The following is a 22,090-nucleotide window of genomic DNA, read 5'->3' as shown; positions in this document are numbered from 1 at the left end:
TCTCCCCAAAAACTGACAAGTCCGTGATGTGCTCTTCCTACCAATTTTACACCCTACCCAATCGGCATCGGAATATCCTATTAAATCAAAAGTGGATCCCTTGGGGTACCAAAGCCCAAACTTAGGAGTGTAAACTAAATACCTCATGATTCTCTTCACGGCCCTAAGGTGAACTTCCTTAGGATTGGCTTGGAACCTTGCACACATGCATACAGAAAGCATAATATCCGGTCGAGATGCACATAAATAGAGTAAAGATCCTATCATCGACCGATATACCTTTTGATCTACGGATTTACCTCCCGTGTCGAGGTTGAGATGCCCATTGGTTCCCATGGGTGTCTTGATGGGTTTGCCATCCTTCATCCCAAACTTCTTAAGGATGTCTTGAATGTACTTTGTTTGGCTGATGAAGGTGCCATCTTGGAGTTGCTTGATTTGAAATCCTAGAAAATACTTCAACTCCCCCATCATTGACATCTCGAATTTTTGTATCATGATCCTACTTAACTCTTCACAAGTAGATTTGTTAGTAGACCCAAATATAATATCATCAACATAAATTTGGCATACAAACAAATCTTTTGCAACAGTTTTAGTAAAGAGTGTAGGATCGGCTTTTCCGACTTTGAAGCCATTAGTGATAAGAAAATCTCGCATGAATTCATACCATGCTCTTGGGGCTTGCTTGAGCCCATAAAGCGCCTTTGAGAGTTTATACACATGATTAGGATACTCACTATCTTCAAAGCCAGGAGGTTGCTCAACACAGACCTCTTCCTTGATAGGTCCATTGAGGAAGGCACTTTTCACGTCCATTTGATAAAGCTTAAAGCCATGGTAAGTAGCATAGGCAAGTAATATACAAATTGACTCAAGCCTAGCTACGGGTGCATAAGTTTCATCAAAGTCCAAACCTTCAACTTGTGAATAACCTTTGGCCATAAGTCGAGCTTTGTTCCTTGTCATCACACCATGCTCATCTTGCTTGTTGCGGAATACCCACTTGGTACCTACAACATTTTGATTAGGACGTGGAACCAAATTCCATACCTCGTTTCTTGTGAAGTTGTTGAGTTCCTCTTGCATTGCCAACACCCAATCCGGATCTCTTAGTGCATCCTCCACCCTGTATGGCTCAATAGAGGACACAAAAGAGTAATGTTCACAAAAATGAGCAACTCGAGATCTAGTGATTACCCCCTTATGGATGTCACCAAGTATGGAATTGATGGGGTGATCTCTTTAAATTGCTCGGTGGACTCTTGGGTGTGGCGGTCTTTGACCCTGAATTTCTTGATCATCTTCCTTGTCTTCATTCTCTTCATCTCCCCCTTGATCATTGTCCTCCTCTTGAGGTGGTCATCCTCTTGATCTTCATTTTCATCATCTTGAGCCTGATCCTCATCTTGAGTTGGTGGAGACGCTTGGTTGGAAGATGACGGTTGATCTTGTGCTTGTGGGGGCTCTTCGTATTCCTTAGGACACACATCCCCAATGGACATGTTCCTTAGCTCGACGTAGGGAGCCTCTTCATCATCTAGCTCATCAAGATCAACTTGCTCCACTTGGGAGCCATTAGTCTCATCAAACACAATGTCACAAGAAACCTCAACTAATCCAGTGGATTTGTTGAAAACTCTATATGCCCTTGTGTTGAGTCATAACCAAGTAAAAAACCTTCTACAGCCTTAGGAGCAAATTTAGATTTTTCTACCTCTTTTAATAAGAATAAAGCATTTACTCCCAAAGACTCTAAAATATGAAACATTGGGCTTTTTACCGGTGAGGAGTTCGTATGATGTCTTCTTGAGGATTCGGTGAAGATATAACCGGTTGATGGAGTAGCAGGCAGTGTTAATCGCCTCGGCCCAAAATCGGTCTGGTGTCTTGTACTCATCAAGTATGGTCCTTGCCATGTCCAGTAGAGTTCTATTCTTCCTCTCCACTACACCATTTTGTTGAGGTGTGTAGGGAGAAGAGAACTCATGCTTGATGCTCTCTTCCTCAAGAAAACCTTCAATTTGTGAATTCTTGAACTCCGTCCCATTATCGCTTCTTATCTTTTTGATCCTTAATCCAAACTCGTTTTGAGCCCGTCTCAAGAATCCTTTTAAGGTCTCTTGGGTTTGTGATTTTTCCTGCAAAAAGAACACCCAAGTGAAGCGAGAATAATCATCCACAATAACTAGACAGTACTTACTCCCGTCGATGCTTATGTAAGCAATCGGGCTGAATAGATCCATGTGGAGTAGCTCAAGCGGCCTGTCAGTTGTCATAATGTTCTTGTGTGGATGATGAGCACCAACTTGCTTTCCTGCTTGGCATGCGCTACATATCCTATCTTTCTCAAAATGAACATTTGTTAGTTCTAAAATAAGTTTTCCCTTTAGAAGCTTGTGAAGATTCTTCATTCCAACATGGGCTAGTCGGCGATGTTAGAGCCAACCCATATTAGTCTTAGCAATCAAGCAAGTGTTGAGTTTAGCTTTGTTTTCATTAAAATCAACTAAGTATAGCTGACCCTCTAACACTCCTTTAAATGCTATTGAATCATCACTTCTTCTAAACACAGTAACACTTATATCAGTAAAAAGATAGTTGTAGCCCATTTTGCATAATTGAGAAATAGAAAGCAAATTGTAATATAAAGAATCTACAAGAAAAATATTGGAGATAGAATGGTCAGGTGAAATAGCTATTTTACCCAAACCTTTGACCAAACCTTGATTTCCATCCCCGAATGTGATAGCTCGTTGGGGATCTTTGTTTTTCTCATAGGAGGATAACATCCTTTTCTCCCCTATCATGTGGTTTGTGCACCCGCTATCGATTATCCAACTTGAACCACCGGATGCATAAACCTACAAAACAAATTTAGGCCTTGTTCTTAGGTACCCAAACGGTCTTGGGTCATTTCACATTAGAAACAAGCACCTTGGGTACCCAAACACATAGGAAGCATATTTGGCAACTACTTTGCCTGGTTTGTTAGTAAGCACATAGGAAGCATCAAAAGTTTTAAATGAAATGTTATGCTCATTTGATGTAGCAGGAGTTTTATTTTTAGACAATTTAACATGAGTTGATTGCCTAAAGCTAGAAGCCTCATTTTTATACATAAATGCATGATGAAAAACAGTGTGAGGTTTTCTAGCATGAATTCTCCTAATTTTGTGCTCAGTATAGTTAGCAGGATATAAAATTTAAGCCTCACTATCCTGAACCATGGGAGCCTTACCCTTAACAAAATTAGACAATCTTTTAGGGGCATTAAGCTTGACATTGCTTCCCTGCTGGAAACCAATGCCATCCTTAATGCTAGGGCGTCTCCCATTATAGAGCATGCTTCTAGCAAACTTAAATTTTTCATTTTCAAGTTCATGCTCATTAATGTTAGCAGTCAATTTAGCTATATGATCATTTTGTTGTTTAATCATAGCAATGTGATCATCAATAGCTTCAACAATAATATGTCTACATCTAGTGCAAATGGAAACATGCTCGATAGTAGATGTAGAGGGTTTGCAAATATTTAATTCTTCTATCTTAGCATTTAAAATATCATTCTCATTTCTAAGACAGGAAATAAAATCATTGCAAACATTCAATTTTTCAATCTTAGAAACTAAACTAGCATTTTCATTTCTAAGACTAGAAATTGAATCATGACACATGCTAAGCTCCTTAGATAAATTTTCACATTTCTCTACTTCCTGAGCATAAGTATTTTCAATTTAACATGTTTTTGTTTTCTTTAATAAGAAAGTCCTCTTGGCTATCCAAGAGTTCATTCTTCTCATAAATAGCTTATATTAATTCATTTAATTTTTTCTTTTGTTCCATGCTGATGTTGGCAAAAAGAGTAAGTAAATCATCTTCATTTTCACTAGACCTACCCTCATCACTAGATGTTGTATATTTGGGGGTGGCTCTAGAGTGTACCTTCTTTTTCTTGTCGTCCTTAGCCATGAAACATTTGTGGCCGACGTTGGGGAAGAGGAGGCCCTTGTTGACGGCGATGTTGGCGGTGTCCTCGTCGGAGGAGGAGTCGGTGGAGCTCTCATCGGAGTCCCATTCTCGACATATGTGGGCATCGCCGCCCTTCTTCTTGTAGTACCTCTTCTTTTCTTTCTTCTTCCCCTTCTTGTCGTCGTCCCTGTCACTTTCACTAGACATTGGACATTTAGCAATGAAATGATCGGGCTTACCACATTTGTAGCACACCCTTTTGGAGCAGGGTTTGTAGTCTTTCCCCCTCTTTTGCTTGAGGATTTGGCGGAAGTCCTTGATGATGAGTGTTATTTCCTCGTTGTCGAGCTTAGAGGCGTCGATTGGAAGCCTACTTAGTGTAGACTCCCTCTTTTCTTCTTTCATCACTTTGAATGCGACGGGTTGCACCTCGGGTGTGGAGGTGGCGCCTTGCTCCAAGTTGACAATATGTTTGGAGTCTTTGATCATAAGTTCAAAACTCACAAACTTTCCTATCACTTCCTTGGGAGACATTAGCTTGTATTTAGGATCCCCACGTATTAATTGTACTTGAGTAGGATTACGAAAAACAAGGGACCTTAGAATAACCGTGACCATTTCATGGTCATCCCATTTGGTGCTCCCGAGGTTGCGCACTTGGTTCACCATTGTCTTTAGCCGGTTGTACATTATGTGTGGCTCTTCTCCTTTGTTGAGGACGAATCGACCGAGCTCCCCCTAGATCGTCTCTCGCTTGGTGATTTTGGTCACCTCGTCCCCTTCGTGCGCGGTCTTGAGGACGTCCCAAATTTCTTTGGTGCTTTTAACGCTTGCACCTTGTTATACTCCTCTCGACACAAGGAGGCGAGGAGTATAGACGTGGCTTGAGAGTTAAAGTGCCTAATTTGGGCGGCATCATCCGAGTCATAATGCTTGTCCCCCACTTGAGGTACCTGCGCTCCAAATTCAACTATGTCCCATATGCTTTCGTGGAGTGAGGTTATGTGATGCCTCATTTTATCACTCCACATACAATAATCCTCACCATCAAAATATGGTGGTTTGACTAAGGGAACGGAAAGTAATGGAGCGCATTTTGAAATACGAGGATAGCATAGGGGCATCTTACTATACTTCTTGCGCTCATGGCGCTTAGAAGTAGTGGACGACGATTCAGAACCAGAGGTGGAGGGTGACGAAGAGTCGGTCTCGTAGTAGACCACTTTCTTCATCTTCTTCTTCTTGTCACCTCTCCGATGTGACTTGATGGAGGAAGATGATTCCTCCTTATGCTTGTTGCCGGAGTCTCTTGAGAGAGTCCTCCCGAGCTTGCGGGCTTGTCGCTGGTCACGATCTCCCTCTTAGCGTGCTCTTCCGACATCACTTCGAGTTGTTAGACTCTTAATGAAGCACCGGGCTCTAATACCAATTGAAAGTCGCCTAGAGGGGGGGTGAATAGGCGTAATCTGAAATTTACAACCTTAAACACACACTACAAGCCGAGGTTAGCGTTAGAACTAAAATCAAGTCCGAGAGAGAGGGCGAAAACAAATCAAATGAGAATCAAGCGGATGAACACGGTGATTTGTTTTACCGAGATCCGGTTCCAAAGAACCTAGTCCCCATTGAGGAGGTCACAAAGACCGGGTCTATTTCAACCCTTTACCTCTCTCAAACGGTCACTTAGACCGAGTGCGCCTTTTCCTTAATCAATCGGGTCACTAGGACTCCGCAAGGACCACCACACTCTTAGGTGTCTCTTGCTTTGATTACAAGTCACTTGAGAATAAGAATGAGAAAGAAGAAAGGCAATCCAAGAGGCAAGAACTCAAAAGAACACAAAATCACTCTCTCACAAGCCACTAAATATTTGAGGTGAATTTGGGACTTGGAGAGGCTTTGATCTTTTGAATTGTGTCTAGGAGTGAATGCTAGAGCTCTTGTATTGAATGTGATGTTCAGAAATCTTAGATGCTTGAAGTTGTGGTGGTTGGGGGTATTTATAGCCCTAAACCACCAAAGTAGCCGTTGGGGAGGCTGCTGTCGATGGGCGCACCGGACAGTCCGGTGCGCACTGGACAGGCACTGTAGGCTGTCCGGTGTGCCGCCATGTCACCCAACTATTAGGGTTCTAGAGCAGTTGACCGTTGGCGCCTTTGTCTTCTTGTGGCACCAGACAGTATGGTGGTGCAATAGACAGTCCGGTGCCCCTCTGACTTGCTGCTCTGACTTCTGACGCGGTACTGTGCTGCACTGTTCATCCGTCAAAGTCGACCGTTACGCGCTGGATAGCCGTTGCCCGGTGGCACACCAGACAGTCCGGTGGCACACCGGACAGTTCGATGAATTATAGCGGAGCGCGCCTGCGTTTCCCGAGAGTGGCTGGTTTGACCCTGTACGGTCCTGGTGCACCGGACACTGTCCGGTGGCACACCGGACAGTCCAGTGCGCCAGACCACAGCACACTCAAGTGTTTGCTCCAATTCAACTTTGTCCCTAACTTGAATCTTTTATTGGTTTGTGTTGAACCTTATGCACCTGTAATACATGACTTCTAGAGCAAACTAGTTAGTCCATATGTTTGTGTTGGACATTTAACCACCAAAATTAATTGTAGGAAAAGGTTAACTCTATTTCACTTTCGTGTTCTTTAATATCACTTATTCATGCATAAGTTTAGTTTTGATGGGGCCCAATAGGTCACCCTAATCTGTTTATCCTTTTTACCTTGTTTACCCCTGAATCATTTGGGTAGTTATGTTATTGCTTTACATGGTTTTGGGTTAATATTTTTCATTATATCAATGTTCCAATTATTTTGTTATTTTATTTATGTTCATGTCAAGATCATCATTATCTTTAATTGGAACATGGAGCTTAACTTGAGAAACACGTGCCACCACAAGGGTGGAATGGGACGCCCTTGGCTGACTAATTAGGAAAGCTAGTGGAAGACTACCTTACCCGAAAGGGGCAAGGTCAGTAGGGGAGTTGCATGCAGGGAGGTTCTCGGGTTGATTTTGCTGCGATGGCGGTCAGACGAGGGATTCTTGCAAGTGCTCTTCACATAAACTGTAGCGGGTTTTCCGAAGCTAGTGGAACTTTGTAAAGGCCTCGTTGTGGATCCCTAGCCATTCACCTCGGTAGTGCCTAAGGGCCTTGCAGACCCTGGTGACATGGGATACACGACTTGTGGGTAAAGGGTACAACCTCTGCAGAGTGTAAAACTGGTATACTAGCCGAGCTCACGGTCATGAGCAGCTCAGGACTCTCGCATGATTAATTTATGGAACTAAATTCAATTTGTCATTTGCATTGCATGGAATTATTTATTAATTTTGCTCTATTATTTTTATTATGGTTTAGTATTCACTTACACTTAGTAACTGCTAATAAAAATTGACAAACTTATTAAAAGCAATGCTCAGCTTTAACCCCCTATTGTTGATCAACTTTACATATCACATGAACTCCCACCTTTGGTGAGTTCATGCCACATTATTCCCCACAACTTGTTGAGCAATGAACATGTGTGAGGTCACCCTTGCTGTCTCACACCCCCACAGGAGAAGAACATGTGGTTCAAGATGAGCCACACAACGAGGAGTTTGATCTGATCTAGGTGGCGTCTCCCAGTTGACTTTATGGCGCCAAGGACGAACTTTAGTATGTTTTATATTTATCTTTTATTTTGTAAGACTTCCGCAATGTAATAAGTACTCTGATGTTATTGTGGCATTTATCACTATACACTCTGTTATTATATTTGTTGTCTTCTTTGGCGCATGTATGAGATGCACCCGGCTTTGTCCCTTACATCCAGGTGTGACATAACCATAGGCCCTTTTCAATAACAAGTGGTCTAAAGTCTTAAACAACATCGGATGTAGATATGTTCACCATTAGCAATCAAACAACAATAGAATGTTGCCTCTTTGTATCTATTTGTTTTATATTATTGTCCTACCAATCAATTACTAGTCAACCATCAATGTCATTTGTGTTTGTATTAAAATACGAGTTTTCGTTAGTATTTATGTTTTCGTTCGATTTCGCAATCCCGTTTATCTCGCTCCCGTTTCCATTCCAGACTATTCTGGACTCGATCTTATTTTCGATGATAAAATGCGGATACGAAAACGGGAGAGGTTTTCTGTCTGTTTTTATCCCTAAATATGTGGTGTTCGATAAAGATGCTAGTAGGCCCCAAGTATCCCAAACAGGTATATAATAACATGTATCAAACATCTTTAGAGCTATAATGGCAACAACATAGTTTCATGAGTTCCAATGGCGTGATTCAAAAAGGTGAAATTATAATGGCATAATTAACCCTAAAATATATATCTAGACAACAAATTATAATTTACAATGGAGTTTATAATTGATTCATTTCCAATCTTAACATGACTATTCACAAGTACTAGTTTTTATACCACCCAAACAAAATGCTATTTCAATCCACTTTGGAAAAATATAAAAACTTAATAAAATATGTTTTAAGAAAACAAATTCACACAAATTTAATGTGTGTTGATACAACGTTCATAGATTTAGGATTATGTCAACTTGGTTTAATAAAATAGGACTAAAAGATGTTTAAAAACCAAATCATGAAAAAGATGATTTGCATACCATATTTCATTGTTTAAAGATAAAACATATATCATCCAAGTTCAACAAAGTACAAACACAACTATATGGCAACAGAACATAAAAAGGAATTCCAAGTTATCTTCGTAGGCCAATACCATGTACCTATGCCATTTTACACCATTCTGGCTTCAAGATCCATCTATCCACAAGGGATGAAATCTCATCATGGATTTAATACGGGTTTCGATTCGGTGAATTCATACCTCACAATCAATCCCATTGTGGGATTAAATCCATCATTTAATCCATGTACCTCTCAAAACTAGTTATTCTTTTGATCCATAGATTCTAATGTAAACTTCTACAATATCCTCATAGATTTGTTGCATACCTAATGAGCTATGGATATAATCTATGTCTTCCATAGTTTAAAAAAATCTCAAACCCTTGGGTTATAATCCATGATGGGTTTAACTGAATTTTTTTAAGTGTGCTTAGATTATTTTGGGGTATGATTGTGACATGGATTTAATTCCAATCCAACGGTAATCGAGAGCTGGATTTATATAAACGAACAAGGACTTATAAAGAACAAAAGCATCACATCATAACACTAGACCATCATATATAACAAATCTCATTTTTAAATCCATCTAATAAGAAAGGAAATATCTAAGAAATATTTGAAAATAATACATAATGCGCAAATGATTTCTAATAGATAATCCATCGGATCAACTTAGTGTACTCTTTTATGGTTAAAACGTACTACAACTGCTTTCTATCATTACAAGCTCTAGGTAACAGTTGAATTTAACTTCCACTTCACTACTATTGTTGTTGCAGTCATCCTTCTGCTCCTTATGACTCTGATAAACAATATAACCCATTTATCGGTGATGATTAAAAGTCTAATGAAGTGCTACTATACCAGCATTATAGCATATTTACCCTTTGCTTTAAGCCTCTCAACTTCGTCTTGGGTAGCAAGAAGCCTGTAACGATAGATATGTAGTGAGATGATCAATACCTTATTTACTAGTCATAATAATAACTTGTTTAAAAATTCTAGACTTACATTTGCTCTAAACTACTTATACGATCTAATAATTCCTTCTCTCTTGGCGTTGCTCCTTCAAGCTGTCTCAAAAAATATTTGAATTAAAATTTCAATGTGGAGTGCAAATTTAAGACAAATATGACATTTCAAATATACAAACATTGTGATATTGCAAATGGGTTTCCAAGAATGGCTGCCCTGCAGCTGTTCGGACTGTTATAGCTGCAATCTATAGAGACAAAATAATGTAGAAGCCGCAACCGCAGTCGCATTAAAGCCACAGCAAGCCGCAGTCGCATTAAAGCCACAGCAAGCCCTAGCTGCAGTCGGATTAAAGCCGCAGCGAACATGCATGCAAAAGCTTTGCAAATCCTAGAGTTTTTGTTGCTCCCATGCATGCAAAAGTTGGGTCACACTAGCATGGTTGAACCATCAAAGGCGATATATGAGTGACGGTAGGTATGATTGTAAGATTAATAACTGATTCTCACTTTGTGTGTACTCAGTCCGAAACACCATATTAAAGGTATGTTTGTTTCCTTTATAGTTTATATAAGTTAAATTATGGTGAAAGAGTATGCAGGTAAAATATCCCTTTTAGACCATAAATAAGTTAACATTGGATAGTTTATTTTAGCTTATTTATAATCACCAAGTGATATTTTATCCTCCTACACTTCCACCATAATCCAGCTTATAAAATCTAGGAGCTTATCTCTACTAACTATTAAGATGTTAGTGTAGACTGCCCCCGCCCTCCTCTCCGCGCGTGCTCCCCTCCCCCCTGGACCGTAAGCCGGCAGTGGCGGCCGCATGACCGCCCCCCGCAAACCCCTCCCCCTGCATTCCTCCCCGTCCTCGCCTCGTGCGCTCCGCCCGTCGCTCCTGAACGCCCCGTCTCTATACCACCGAAGGCGAGGAGGGGGCCAAGGACGAGCGCCTTTTCATGCCCGCTGGCCATTGCCGCTGCTCACGAGCCTCCCGCCTCGCGCTGCCCTGCCCTCTACGGATCTGCCCCAGGAGAGCCAGACAGCCAGGTAAAGGAGCCGTCAAAGCCCCCGCCGAGGAGAGCACGCAAGGGTAAGCCCACCTACCAACGAAGCCCCATCTCTTCGCCTTGCCCTTCGGCTTCGATTAGATTGGATCCCGATCGCCGTCGCTGCAGGTAAGATTTGCCCCCTTTTTTTTCTTCCTCGCCGCAGCTCCTTCCCTCGGGCCGTGTGTAGATCTGCACGTTCCCTGGCGTCTGCTCGGTGTCATGCCTTCATTCATCTCCGTCGAATTCTCAGTAGATACTATGTTCCCTACTCTGTACGGTTATTGGATTATGCAGGCAATTTGATCTAGCTGGTAGGTCGATAGGTTAGTTATGGCAAATAGGAATGTCGTTGGCCTCATTTTCTCAAGAGTTGGCAAGTCAGTGAGGCATAGACCTACGCCTGCTCTGAGTTCTGTCCATATATACTCCATGAATGAACTCAGCAATTCTGTTGAACGATTCAAGTTGTTATATACTAAGTGCTAGACCGACTCACGGACATTTTTTCATATATTAATGCACTGTTACTCAAGGTCATGATGGATCTGATATTCCGACTCCCAGTATTAATGCGTGTCACTAGGTGTATACCCGTACGTTTTTTATGGCGCCAACATGTTATGATAAAATACATTAATATACAGAAACATTAATCATCATTCCACGTATATGCTCCCCAATGAATAAACTGATGTCAAGAGAACAAAAAGGATGGAAAACAAAAAGGATTCAACGAGGCTAAAGCCATACATTTCATGCAACTCTGTATAAAATTGTAAGTTTGTTTTGATCAGGAAATTCATGGAGGTTCTGGTGTAAATTTAATATATATTTTTTCTTTATTAATTTCTTGAGAATTAAAGCTGGAGGTCTTGAAGATTTGTCCTTAACAGTTTATATTGTCAGTTTTACAATAGCATATATCTCATTACACTGGTTGTTGTTCTTGGATTTGAAATTTCTGTTGGAGTTGTTGTCTTGAACTCTGAATAGCATGGTGTGGTAAGAGCAGCTGATGATAAGATAATATATATGTTGCTCACGTAAAGGAGAAGTGTAGAACAAAAATGTCTCGACTTATAGTGAGTTCGTTTTCCCACTGTCCTGTAATCTTTCAGTTGGTTTGACCACGGTTGAAGGAATATGATACTGCTACCGAGACATGAGAGACTATGCACGAGGCATGCAAATTAACAAGACTCATACAAGCGCGGAACAGTGTGCTGATGGGGCATAAAGGTAACACATACTAGGTCTTAACATATTTGGCTTCTGAGTAAACTTTCTCCAGACCCCAAGGAAATATAAGATCCGATTAGATATGTGTCGATGCTCATCTCAGCGTACTCCCGTTGCAACGCACGGGCACACACCTGTGCCCCCGCCTCCCCTCTCCGCGCGTGCCCCCGTCTCCGCGGAACCTCCGTGACATCGACGCCGACTCCACGCACATGGAGCTCCGACTCCACGAAACCCTCGCCCACCTGCGTCGGATAGCCAACCTCCGCACGCGACCTCCGCAACCTCCGTAAACTGCTATTGTAGCTCCATGACATTTGCGCCGACGACTCCGCGACCTCCACCACGATGGCTCTACCACACTGTGCGCCCCATCGCAAAAACCTACGCAATGCGCCATGCGGCTCCCACCCGCCGTGCCCCCGCCTCCCCTCCGCATACGCCATGTTTGTCGTTTCGTATATACGTTTTATTTATAATATTTTTTACTTATAATATTTTTTACTTCCGTGGCAACGCACGGGCACATATCTAGTAAAATCTAGGAGGGAAACAAACATGGCCTAACTAATTACAAGATAAGATTAGTAATCACTAACAAACTTTTCAATTTTGTAGTGAAGATGTAAGCTAGTATGACACAATCAACAAAATTAAAGTTCGAGAAGACTATATTAGTTAATTAGCTTAAACATGTGATCATTGATAATCAAAGATATCATGGTATAACAATATATAGTAAAAAACAAACACCTATGATAAGAAACAAAATATTTTAATTACAGAATTGTACCTTGCTATAATCATGTATCACCTTAAAACGACCCTTCTGAAAAGCTGTTTTCTCTAAATATTCATCAACATCGTTGCACGTAGAAACTGCCCAATACAGACAACATTATTTGTCTTATTGTATATATGGCAACTAAATTAAATCTTCTATATCTCTAATCAACGCGATGAAATATATAAATAAAAATACATATAAATTTTAATAAAAACGTATATAGCATGTTATGGCACATTAAAACTATTTGTATATATAGATATATGTGTGAAATTTTTACTTTGAGGGTGAAGAATTTAAAACATGCCTGCTGTTGTCAGTTGCTTAGCGGGTGATATGGAATGAATTTCAAATGATTCACTGCGCACAAGGCCATTAGGACTTCCTTTATCAAGCTGTTTCACACTGATAAAGGTAATTTATGTTAGGCAGAAACATATGTCTAACTATACCTCAAATGAAATATTTTCTTCCTACGCAACTAAATCACACAAACATATAAGCAACCAATCCTTAAAGACACTTTTTTGATAAATAAGAACATGCTTATTGCAACATTAGATAGAAATAAACTTGTTTAAATTTACGTAAATAAATCATATATGACACAGTAATGTTTATAGACAAGTAATGTTGGTATAATGACAAACAACTAACACAACATCCAGATATATATATCTAAATAAAAACCAACCTTTGGGATGAAGACATCGGACTTGTTGAATTTGATTTTCCTAAGCCATCATCAGCAACATTCTGTAAATGTAGCTTCATTTGTTACTAAATACATTGTGTTGTCTAGTCATAAAAAATCACTATAAATCCACTTAAAACCATATTACCGTTCCATCATTATTTATAGAGTGACTTTCTGCTCTAATATCTTTTAACTGGGTTGTTTCATCAACAATGTCCAGTTCAAATAGAAAACGTAAGAAGTCTTCTGCTTCGTTCTCATCGGGGTACTGCAATTAAACAGAAGTTTAGTCACATGCAAACAAAAAGACATTATTTCGTAACTTTACTTAGTGATTATGCACGTACCAATGCCGCTTGTGCTTTTAAATCTGCAATATCGAAATTCCACTCACTCACACCTCTTCTATACTCTTCCTGTTTCAGAGTTTCAAAGTGAGAATTGATATATATATATATATACCATCTAATATAACATTTGTACTTATACATCATCCTTGGATGGACCATAACTTTAATTAGTAAGCATTTACTTAACAAAGATCCCCCTTGACTATGCACACTATTTAGTTAAAAACATAAATGTTGAATAAGTTATAAGAACTTCCAAAGAAAACTAAAAATATATTCCAATAATAATAATAATATGGACGTGTATTTACCTGTGATGCTTTCTCTTTGCAGTTATCAAGAGGTTTTTTATCTGCCTGCAACTTCGCCTCGTTTTCCTATTTAAAATATCTATAATGTATTATTCACAATCTACAAAATCATATGTATATAGAAAACATTCATTTTACCTTTATAAATTGCATTCGCTCAGCCAATGACGGCAACTTATTTAGCATACATTTCACGGCATTATGGTCTGACCTTGCTCTTCTGAAAAATGGGTGTTTTAATAGCTTTTTTGCAGGTGGCCTCTTTGTTGGGTCTTTAATGAGACAAGTGGCAATCATACTTTTAAAAGACTACAAAACCAGACAAGAAATGATTCAATAATCACACATAATTAATTTCTTAGAAAATATTTTTGAAACCATACGTCTGAAAACTTCTTCTCCTTCGTGTTATGAAGTGATGGAGGGGCATGTTGCAACGTCATGAGAAAAACCTGCATGGTATTTCATAAACCTTCAGGTAAGCACATAATTATGATGGAACAATATATAGACTAGATTAATGCAATACCTTTGCTGGAGGTTGGCTAGAAAATGGTGCATGACCAATAGCAAGTTCAAGTGCAGTAATGCCAAATGACCAAATATCCGCCCTGTAGTTTTTTTGGATAAAGAAAACAAATCAACAACTATACTTAGTTACTTACGGTGATGAATAAATAAAAATCAACAACTTTCGATAGTAGTAACAAGGTAACAAGATATACTTGAAATCGTAATCCTTTTGCTCCATAACTTCAGGGGCCATCCTTTGAATGTGAAAAGGAAGCGGAGATTAACAACGCCGCCGTTAGTATGTAAGGAAATATGGAATGCATTATATTTAGTTGAATAATTTATAAATTGCAATATTTTGCTACCAACAAGGCGTCCCAACAAGTGTCTTCCTTTTGCCGTGTCTATTGATTATTGAGTCATAAAGGCTGGCGGTAACTCCAAAATCCGATAGTTTGACTCCTTTATCTTGATCAAGCAGTATGTTTCCAGCCTGTGTTCACGCATGGAACGAAATAAATGCCTTCTCGTTATAATAAAATTCCATGTGTGAATAAAGACTTGCTCATCCCCCTCCTCCATTCACACGCAGAAAATTTTCTAAGAGTTTGAAGTGAATGTTTTATTTCATTCATTATTTCATGAAGGAAATCAAGCCTTTAATTTCCATATGAAAGGAAAACTTGATCCCTCCATTCCAAACATGGTGTAAGCAAAACAAAACAAAAAAATTGGATTCCTTTGAAATTCCTATAAAATTAAAATCCTACAACCCAAACAACCCCTCCCTTAAAGAGCAGATAGATATATAGACCATTTTTTAAAAATTTAGTTAACTGATGCATATATAGCAGTGAGGCAACGGCGGCAAGGATCCATACCTTTACATCCCGATGTATGTGGCCGTTCTCATGAAGGTACTCCAGACCTTTCAGCGTTTCGCGCAGCACGAACGCGATGAAGTTCTCGTCGTCGAATCCCTTGGGGTACGACGATTTCATCAGGTGGTAGCACGAACCTCCGGCCATGTAGGGCATTACGATCCACAGGGCTTCGCCTTCCGTGAACGAGCAGTACGCGCTGAGAAGGTTTGGGTGGTCGATCATGATCATGGTCTTCACTTCCTCTGAGGCATTGTTCTGCAAAACAAAAGAAATTAAAGCGAGTGAGTAGTAGGTAATATAACCCTTTTTTCCCGAATACTTGTACAATTATTATATAGGTAGCAGTAGCACCGCAAGAACTGAAGTTACGTACTGAAGAGACTGTGTGTTCCAAAGCTTTCATTTCACACACAAATCAGCTAGTCATCAGTCATCACCCCATAAAGTTTGCGTGAATTTTGGATGTATACTTTGGGTGCGGTGCGAGTAATTTATTCAGTCAGTTTCAATATTACATGACCAATTAAGGACTAATTGATGAGAGTAACGAAAGCAGTAGCGTACGTACCACGTCGGACTCGGTGCGGTGCGCCATGTTCATGACCTTGACGGCGACGATCTCGCCGCCGTGCGGCAGGCAGCGCGCCCGGCGGACGACGGCGGTGGCGCCGTCGCCGATAGGCTCGAGCAGCTCGTAGTCCGCCGCACGAATGGGGAACTCCCGCTTCCGGCCCCGCGGCGCCAGAGGCCCGCTCTTCTTCCCCTTCCACATGACGGCGGCGCCCCCCTCCGATCCCCCGGCGGCGCCCCTATTAGGCCAGCCGAAGGCGTCAGCGGGAGGGCCCGAGATCGAGACCGATCGGTGGACGTACGGTGGCACGCACGATGCCTTGCCTCCAAGGCGCGGCTAGCTGGGCGCGCGATGTGATGATGGTGAGGGCGCGCGCCCCGCGGATCTGGACTAGCTCTAGAGGCCGCGCGCAGGGTGGATCCACGGGGGGTCGGGGTCGGCGCCGCGAGGCTTTAGGGGGCGGGCGGTGGGGGATCTCGAGCGAGGACCGCGTTTGCGTGCTTTCTCGTGAGCGAAACGAGGAGGAGGAGGACGAGGAAGCGGTGGCCGTTGCGGGGGAGCGCCGATATTTATATAATAAAATCGGACGTCCGGGCGCCGGGCGGGCGGGGCTTTCTGCTCGGCTTTGAGGAGTGTGATCCGGCCGGGCGGCCCGTGCCGTGCCTCCCGGGGTCATTGATCAAAAGGGGATCGCGATCACGGCGGAGCAGCAGGGAAGGAAGGTACAGTACAGATCGCCCTGCTGTTTTAACTTCCCCTCTCTCCCGGATCGAGACCGGTGGGGGCTCTATACACCTCACCTACACAACACAATCGAGCAGATGATCCGCGTAAGGTTAAGAAATCGTATTAGGGATCGATTCCGGATTCTTAAGCCCATATAAATAACTCGTATCTTAAGAAATATCAAAGAGTTAAGTAACAAAAAAAAAGACGTATTTTAGTGAAGGAATGTCTCTAACACTGTTAGATCTAGATATGGTTCCTTTCAAAAAAAAGATACAATGCTTAGATGTGTTGAACGTGACTACGTGAGCAAGACTATAAGCCAGGCAGCTCAAAAGGAGGTTCGGTTGTAGGGTGTGTAATGCCCTATGTTCTCTTGGTACTCATTAATTGATGAACATAAATATGAAGAAGATTGTAAAACGCATAAGGGTATGTACAACGCCAATAATTACTTCGTCTCTAAGCTGCACATCAGCGAGGGTTAAATGAAAAAATTGACTTGAAACATAAGGAAGAATGTGGGAACGCTAACCATCGATATCAATTAACCAAGACGAGCTAAATATTATACCATCAACATAAAACATGATAAATGAAGATATCATTATGCATTTTCATGGTGATTAGTGTGGTGTCAACCACGTCGATCCTAAAGCCCTTTTGCAATGAGGAGGTCCCAATAAAGACGGCCATATCAAGCCCTTAGAGATTGTTTTAGCCTATATATCACATTGGACAATCCATAACACATGATTAGGATACCGTAGGGTCTTCAAATCTAGGAGCTAGGTTGATCAACATGTACGAAAGTTCATTTAATTAAGAAGCCATGTCAGAATGCAGTTTCTACATTCAATTGAAGTAATTTAATGGCATGTGGGTGGATGCATATGCAAGAAAGAACATGTATGGCTAGTCATATGCTATCGCGGTGCAAATGTCTCCCCAAAATCCGAACCTAAAACTTGAGAGAACCCCTTGATAACTAGCCTTATTACCCTGTTCTACGCTATTGCACCTTGATAATGATATCTTGCTTGTCATGGAACATCCATGTTGTGTTCCAATTATTATTATTTCATCTCGTGGTCGCTCTTAAAGTGTCCAGACCTCGTCGCGGTGAAGTTGCTAAATTCTTCATGTGTGACATTCACCCGATCTCGATCGTTGACAGCTTTATCTTTATAGGGTGAAGTTGCTAAATTCTTCATGTGTGACGTTCACTCGATCTTTATATAACGAATGATGGGATCCCAAACAAACAACGCTTTCTAACTTAGTGACGCCATTGGTCGCGTTATTAGTCACGTATCAGATCCGAGAACGTGCCATACACACGCACGCGCGCACAGTACATGTACAGGTGATGGATGCGAGTGAGATGAGATCCGCGTGATGGATGGATACGGTATCAGTCACAGGGGAAAGAAATGTGTGCCGCCTGCCGGGAAACCTGTGACCGCACAAGTCACAACCGTAGGTTTAGGTTACTGTACCAAAAGGCGCGAGAGAAGGGGAAAAAAAAAGATGCATGCAATGCAATGCAAAGCAGCGGCTTCCGCCCGTGAGGCCGTGCGTCGGTCTAGGCATCTATCTCCGCATGCATAGCCAGGCCCAGGCCGGCCCAGGGGTGTGATCTGATGAGCTGGATCAGATGCATGCACGCGATGATCATGCCATGCCATATTAATTGCCATGCATGCTGCGTCTCAGTCTCATCGACCATATAGACGAACTGAAGACGTGCACGTCGATTATTACGACGACGTACTGGGTGGTCTCGAATTTCCTAGCTTTTTAGTATCTAAGCACGGCACGGTCGAACCCAGAATTATTTCAAACTTTATCGTAGAGTATTTTCGCACGATCTAACGAACACGGTCATAAGACGAAGTAAAGTGAGCGGTGTTGGAGAAGTGCTGCTACTGGCGGGAGTGCGGGACTGGTTAATGACCCTCCTCCGTCCGATCACGTCGCCAGTCGCGACCCAAAACTCCTGTCTCGTGGGCCGAAAACATGAGATCGATGCTGAGCAAGAAGAAGGATCGTTAACATTCGGCCCACCGGCCCAGCAGGGGGGGGCCTTACGCACTCCTGAATCCTGAATCTCTTTACTGCACAGTTTTGTTTGAGACGCGGCGGGCGGACGGGCGGGCGGATCACGTCGACTTGCAAGTAGTAGGCGTGTGCATTGCAACCAGCCAATCACGGATACAGAAATAAGATATTTTTATTTTTTAGAACCAATATCGAGTACAGAATCATCTCTTCAAATTTTAATTAAACTAAAATAATGTCAACAGAAACAAACTGTGTGTTTCCTTCAAACGATTTGAATCAGACACCACACGCTTGTATCTTGATCAAAGATGCAACGATCCACAGCGTGCTAACTGGCTGAGAGACCACACGTACGGCAGCATACATATTAAGAATAATTATTTGAAAGTTATTAAAATATATACAATGAATAATTATTTGAAAGTACTATTACTACAACAAGTGACTATAAAAAATATATTACAACAAGTCACGGATACATATTAAAATATATACAATGAATAATTAATTGAAAGTACTATTACTACAACAAGTGACTATAAAAAATAGCATACAAAGATATATATATTATCGTTAAGATGATATCATTATTTCTAGCTAATAAGTTCATAAATCATGTAATAATACCATCACATATTAAGAGTTTTTTTTATATTTCGGGTTATTAGGTCTATTCGGGTTTTAAAGGTTAGGAACCGAACCCGAACCCATAACCCAAAATATAGCACATATAGGAACCAAACCCGAACCCGAAAACCCGAATATCGGGTTCGGTTTTCGGTTTTAAAATGCCCACCCCTACCCAGCACTACGGTCGTTTCAGCTGAGAATGCAGTGCCGGCCGGTCCGCCACATCGACCGATCGACCAGTACCAGCGTCTGCTGGGTCCAGGGACCCGGCGCACAGCCCCGTCAGGACGAGCGCGCTGCCGCGGCGGACCTACGTGTCGTGTCTCCCCGTGGTTCGCGTGCACAAAATTGGATTGGCCACTTGTCGTCCAATCGCACTACAACAGCGACCATATAGAATGGAATATATGTCCCCCTTCTCTCTCTCTCTCTCTCTCTGAGGCCATTAACATATGTACTCCTGGAACAGCACAGGTGAACTGTCTTCAACTTGAAGCATCATTTTTTTTTCTCCGACGAAACTGAAGGGACCTATGCCGGCCGGCCGGCCAGCCGCTTAGCTCAACATCAACTGAAGGATATTTTTCGCAAGGAGTGTTTGAAGATCATCAACTGTTACCGTGCCAAACATGTGTACGATTTCCTTTGCGCGGTGGGACGTGTGCGTACGTCACATTCGCTTGGCGTGCGCTGCTACTGCTACGTACGGCGCGAATAGGACAAAGCAACTGTTCCCGTTGGTCAATTCCTATCATCCTATATGCCTAAGATTTGGAATGGGGATTCTTTGCCATGGTCCTTGTCTCCTCCTCCAATCAATATCAATATGTGCTCATCGTATCAGACACGTACGCACGCGCGCCGTAGCAAGGCTAGAGAAAAGCGGCATACATGATACTTCATCTGTTTCGTTTTAGTTATCGCTGGATAGTGTAAAATTAAACTATCCAGCGATAACTAAAAAGAAACGAAGGAAATACATATAGACCTCCAGGGTGTTATAGAAAATAAAAAAAGTATATTAAAAAAATGCTTCGCTATTTGATATATACTCCCTCTGTATTAAATTAAAATTTATTTTGGACATTTAGTAGATTCATACAATAATTAATATATATGTCTAAATTCATCATTATATATTTGAATAATATATAGACATAAAATTGAAGTGCTAAAACGAACACTAATACGGGATAGAGGGAGTGTTAGTTAGAGATAGAAAAAGAGATACGTTAACTATTAGGAAATAGAGGTACTGAATAGGGACGGGGACAAAGATAGGGCTAGAATCGTCCTCCGCTTGATAAGCTTTATGTTCGTTCGTACACTACCTAGCAGTAGCAAAGCTAGAGGACAAACATGCATGATTATTTGATGAGGCGACGTAATTTCAAGACGCGACGTTCTCCACCTCTGCCTTCCAAGAAAAGGGTAGATGGGAAAAGAAGTCAAGAAAACAACACGTAGTACAAAAAAATGGATAAAACAGATGAAAAAGTAAGAGAGAGAGAGAGAGAGAGAGAGAGAGAGAGAGAGAGAGGGCAAAGGTGTTAATGTTATATAGTTATATTTATTTATATACCAAATGTGCTTGTATACATTATACTATGTCGCAATCAAATCAGATTATTCTAACTTGTATAAGCATGAGTCATGAATCCAGATCATATCAACAAGCTCTTTCGGCTGGCTTTTTCTGGCAGATGCAGGTACAAGATTTTAATATTAGATAGATAATAGATTACTACGTTTTATATAAGGATTATAGATAGAGAAAGATACTACCGTAAAGTTATATATATATCAGAAAAAATGCAAGAGATTGCTCAGTGGAATCGTTTAGCACTTTGATACTAGAGATACAGGCATAGATTGTCGTTGTGGTTGTCTTCCTATTCCTGTTTTAATTTATATTTATATATAGGAAAAAAGCAGACGCTAATAGTCCTTTTTCTAATTCCTATAAACCCAGTGTTGTCTGGTAGGATGACTACGAGAAGTTAGAAAACAGAAATAAATCGGAGGGTACAAATAGCATGACAGACGATACGGGAAATAATTAAAAACAGTTTCGAAACAAATGTTTCGCAAATAGTAAGTATAACATATAGATAGATAGATATAGATATAGATTTATTGGTTTTTCTATCCTTTATATACGCATCCCGTCGGATTCACTGATTTTTTTATTGAAATCATAAAGACTAGTTTGGAAACCATATTTTACACCAAGGGATTTTCATTTTCACAAAAAAATAGTTTGTTTTTCCTTTATGAAAATAAGAATCACTTGTGAAAATTAGAGTTTTCAAAGTAGCTATAATGATGTTAACATGTACCATCCACATGGTTTTATTAAAGTGTCCTGCCATCAACCACAGATAATTCGACAACTTCGCATGAAACCCCTCCCTCCTACCAGCGGGCAAGTAATGCGACTTGCTTTGACTGGTTTTATATTAGCAGTAATAATAATAATAATAACCCCACTCGTTCCTTTAAAATAACAAGAACCACCGAACGGTCGAGCTCACGGCAGTCGGCAGACACACCCGCCAACGTACCGAACGCGGGCAAAGGGCTCAAAGGCCGGCCGGCCGGCCGGGGAAAGCAAAGCCAAAGCCAAAGCCCTTCCAATTCCTGTCTGAATA

At 41.2% G+C, this 22,090-nt stretch overlaps 1 protein-coding gene and 1 long non-coding RNA gene across 5 annotated transcripts; one reads left to right on the top strand and one right to left on the bottom strand.

The window, feature by feature from the left end:
* Nucleotides 1-9,170: 9,170 nt before the first annotated feature.
* On the bottom strand, nt 9,171-16,561 carry LOC100280672 (STE20/SPS1-related proline-alanine-rich protein kinase). Of its 4 annotated transcripts, NM_001153591.1 has the most exons (16): nt 16,017-16,512; nt 15,446-15,703; nt 14,930-15,057; nt 14,777-14,818; nt 14,581-14,662; nt 14,435-14,503; nt 14,190-14,360; nt 14,052-14,117; nt 13,738-13,806; nt 13,536-13,658; nt 13,388-13,449; nt 13,001-13,098; nt 12,700-12,785; nt 9,647-9,708; nt 9,520-9,563; nt 9,172-9,437 (listed from the first exon to the last, which is right to left on the bottom strand). In NM_001153591.1, exons 1-16 carry the CDS (start codon nt 16,218-16,220, stop codon nt 9,430-9,432), a joined length of 1,572 nt encoding a protein of 523 aa, NP_001147063.1. In that variant the 5' UTR covers nt 16,221-16,512; the 3' UTR covers nt 9,172-9,429. The 4 variants fall into 4 exon arrangements, 3 of the variants coding, with proteins under 3 accessions (XP_008677174.1, NP_001147063.1, XP_020407116.1); XR_004857565.1 differs by lacking the exon at nt 13,001-13,098 and having other exon boundaries at nt 9,171-9,437; nt 16,017-16,560; XM_008678952.4 differs by having other exon boundaries at nt 9,171-9,563; nt 16,017-16,561.
* LOC103654867 (uncharacterized) lies at nt 9,715-11,989 on the top strand. The gene is made up of 2 exons (XR_566390.2): nt 9,715-10,708; nt 11,786-11,989. It is a non-coding gene; the product is annotated as an uncharacterized lncRNA (long non-coding RNA).
* Nucleotides 16,562-22,090: the final 5,529 nt, after the last annotated feature.

The sequence above is a fragment of the Zea mays genome, chromosome 4 (assembly GCF_902167145.1).
Source record: "Zea mays cultivar B73 chromosome 4, Zm-B73-REFERENCE-NAM-5.0, whole genome shotgun sequence".
Lineage (NCBI taxonomy): Eukaryota > Viridiplantae > Streptophyta > Magnoliopsida > Poales > Poaceae > Zea > Zea mays.
Note: the sequence above shows the minus strand (reverse complement) of the source record. Positions and strands in the feature narration are given on the sequence as shown.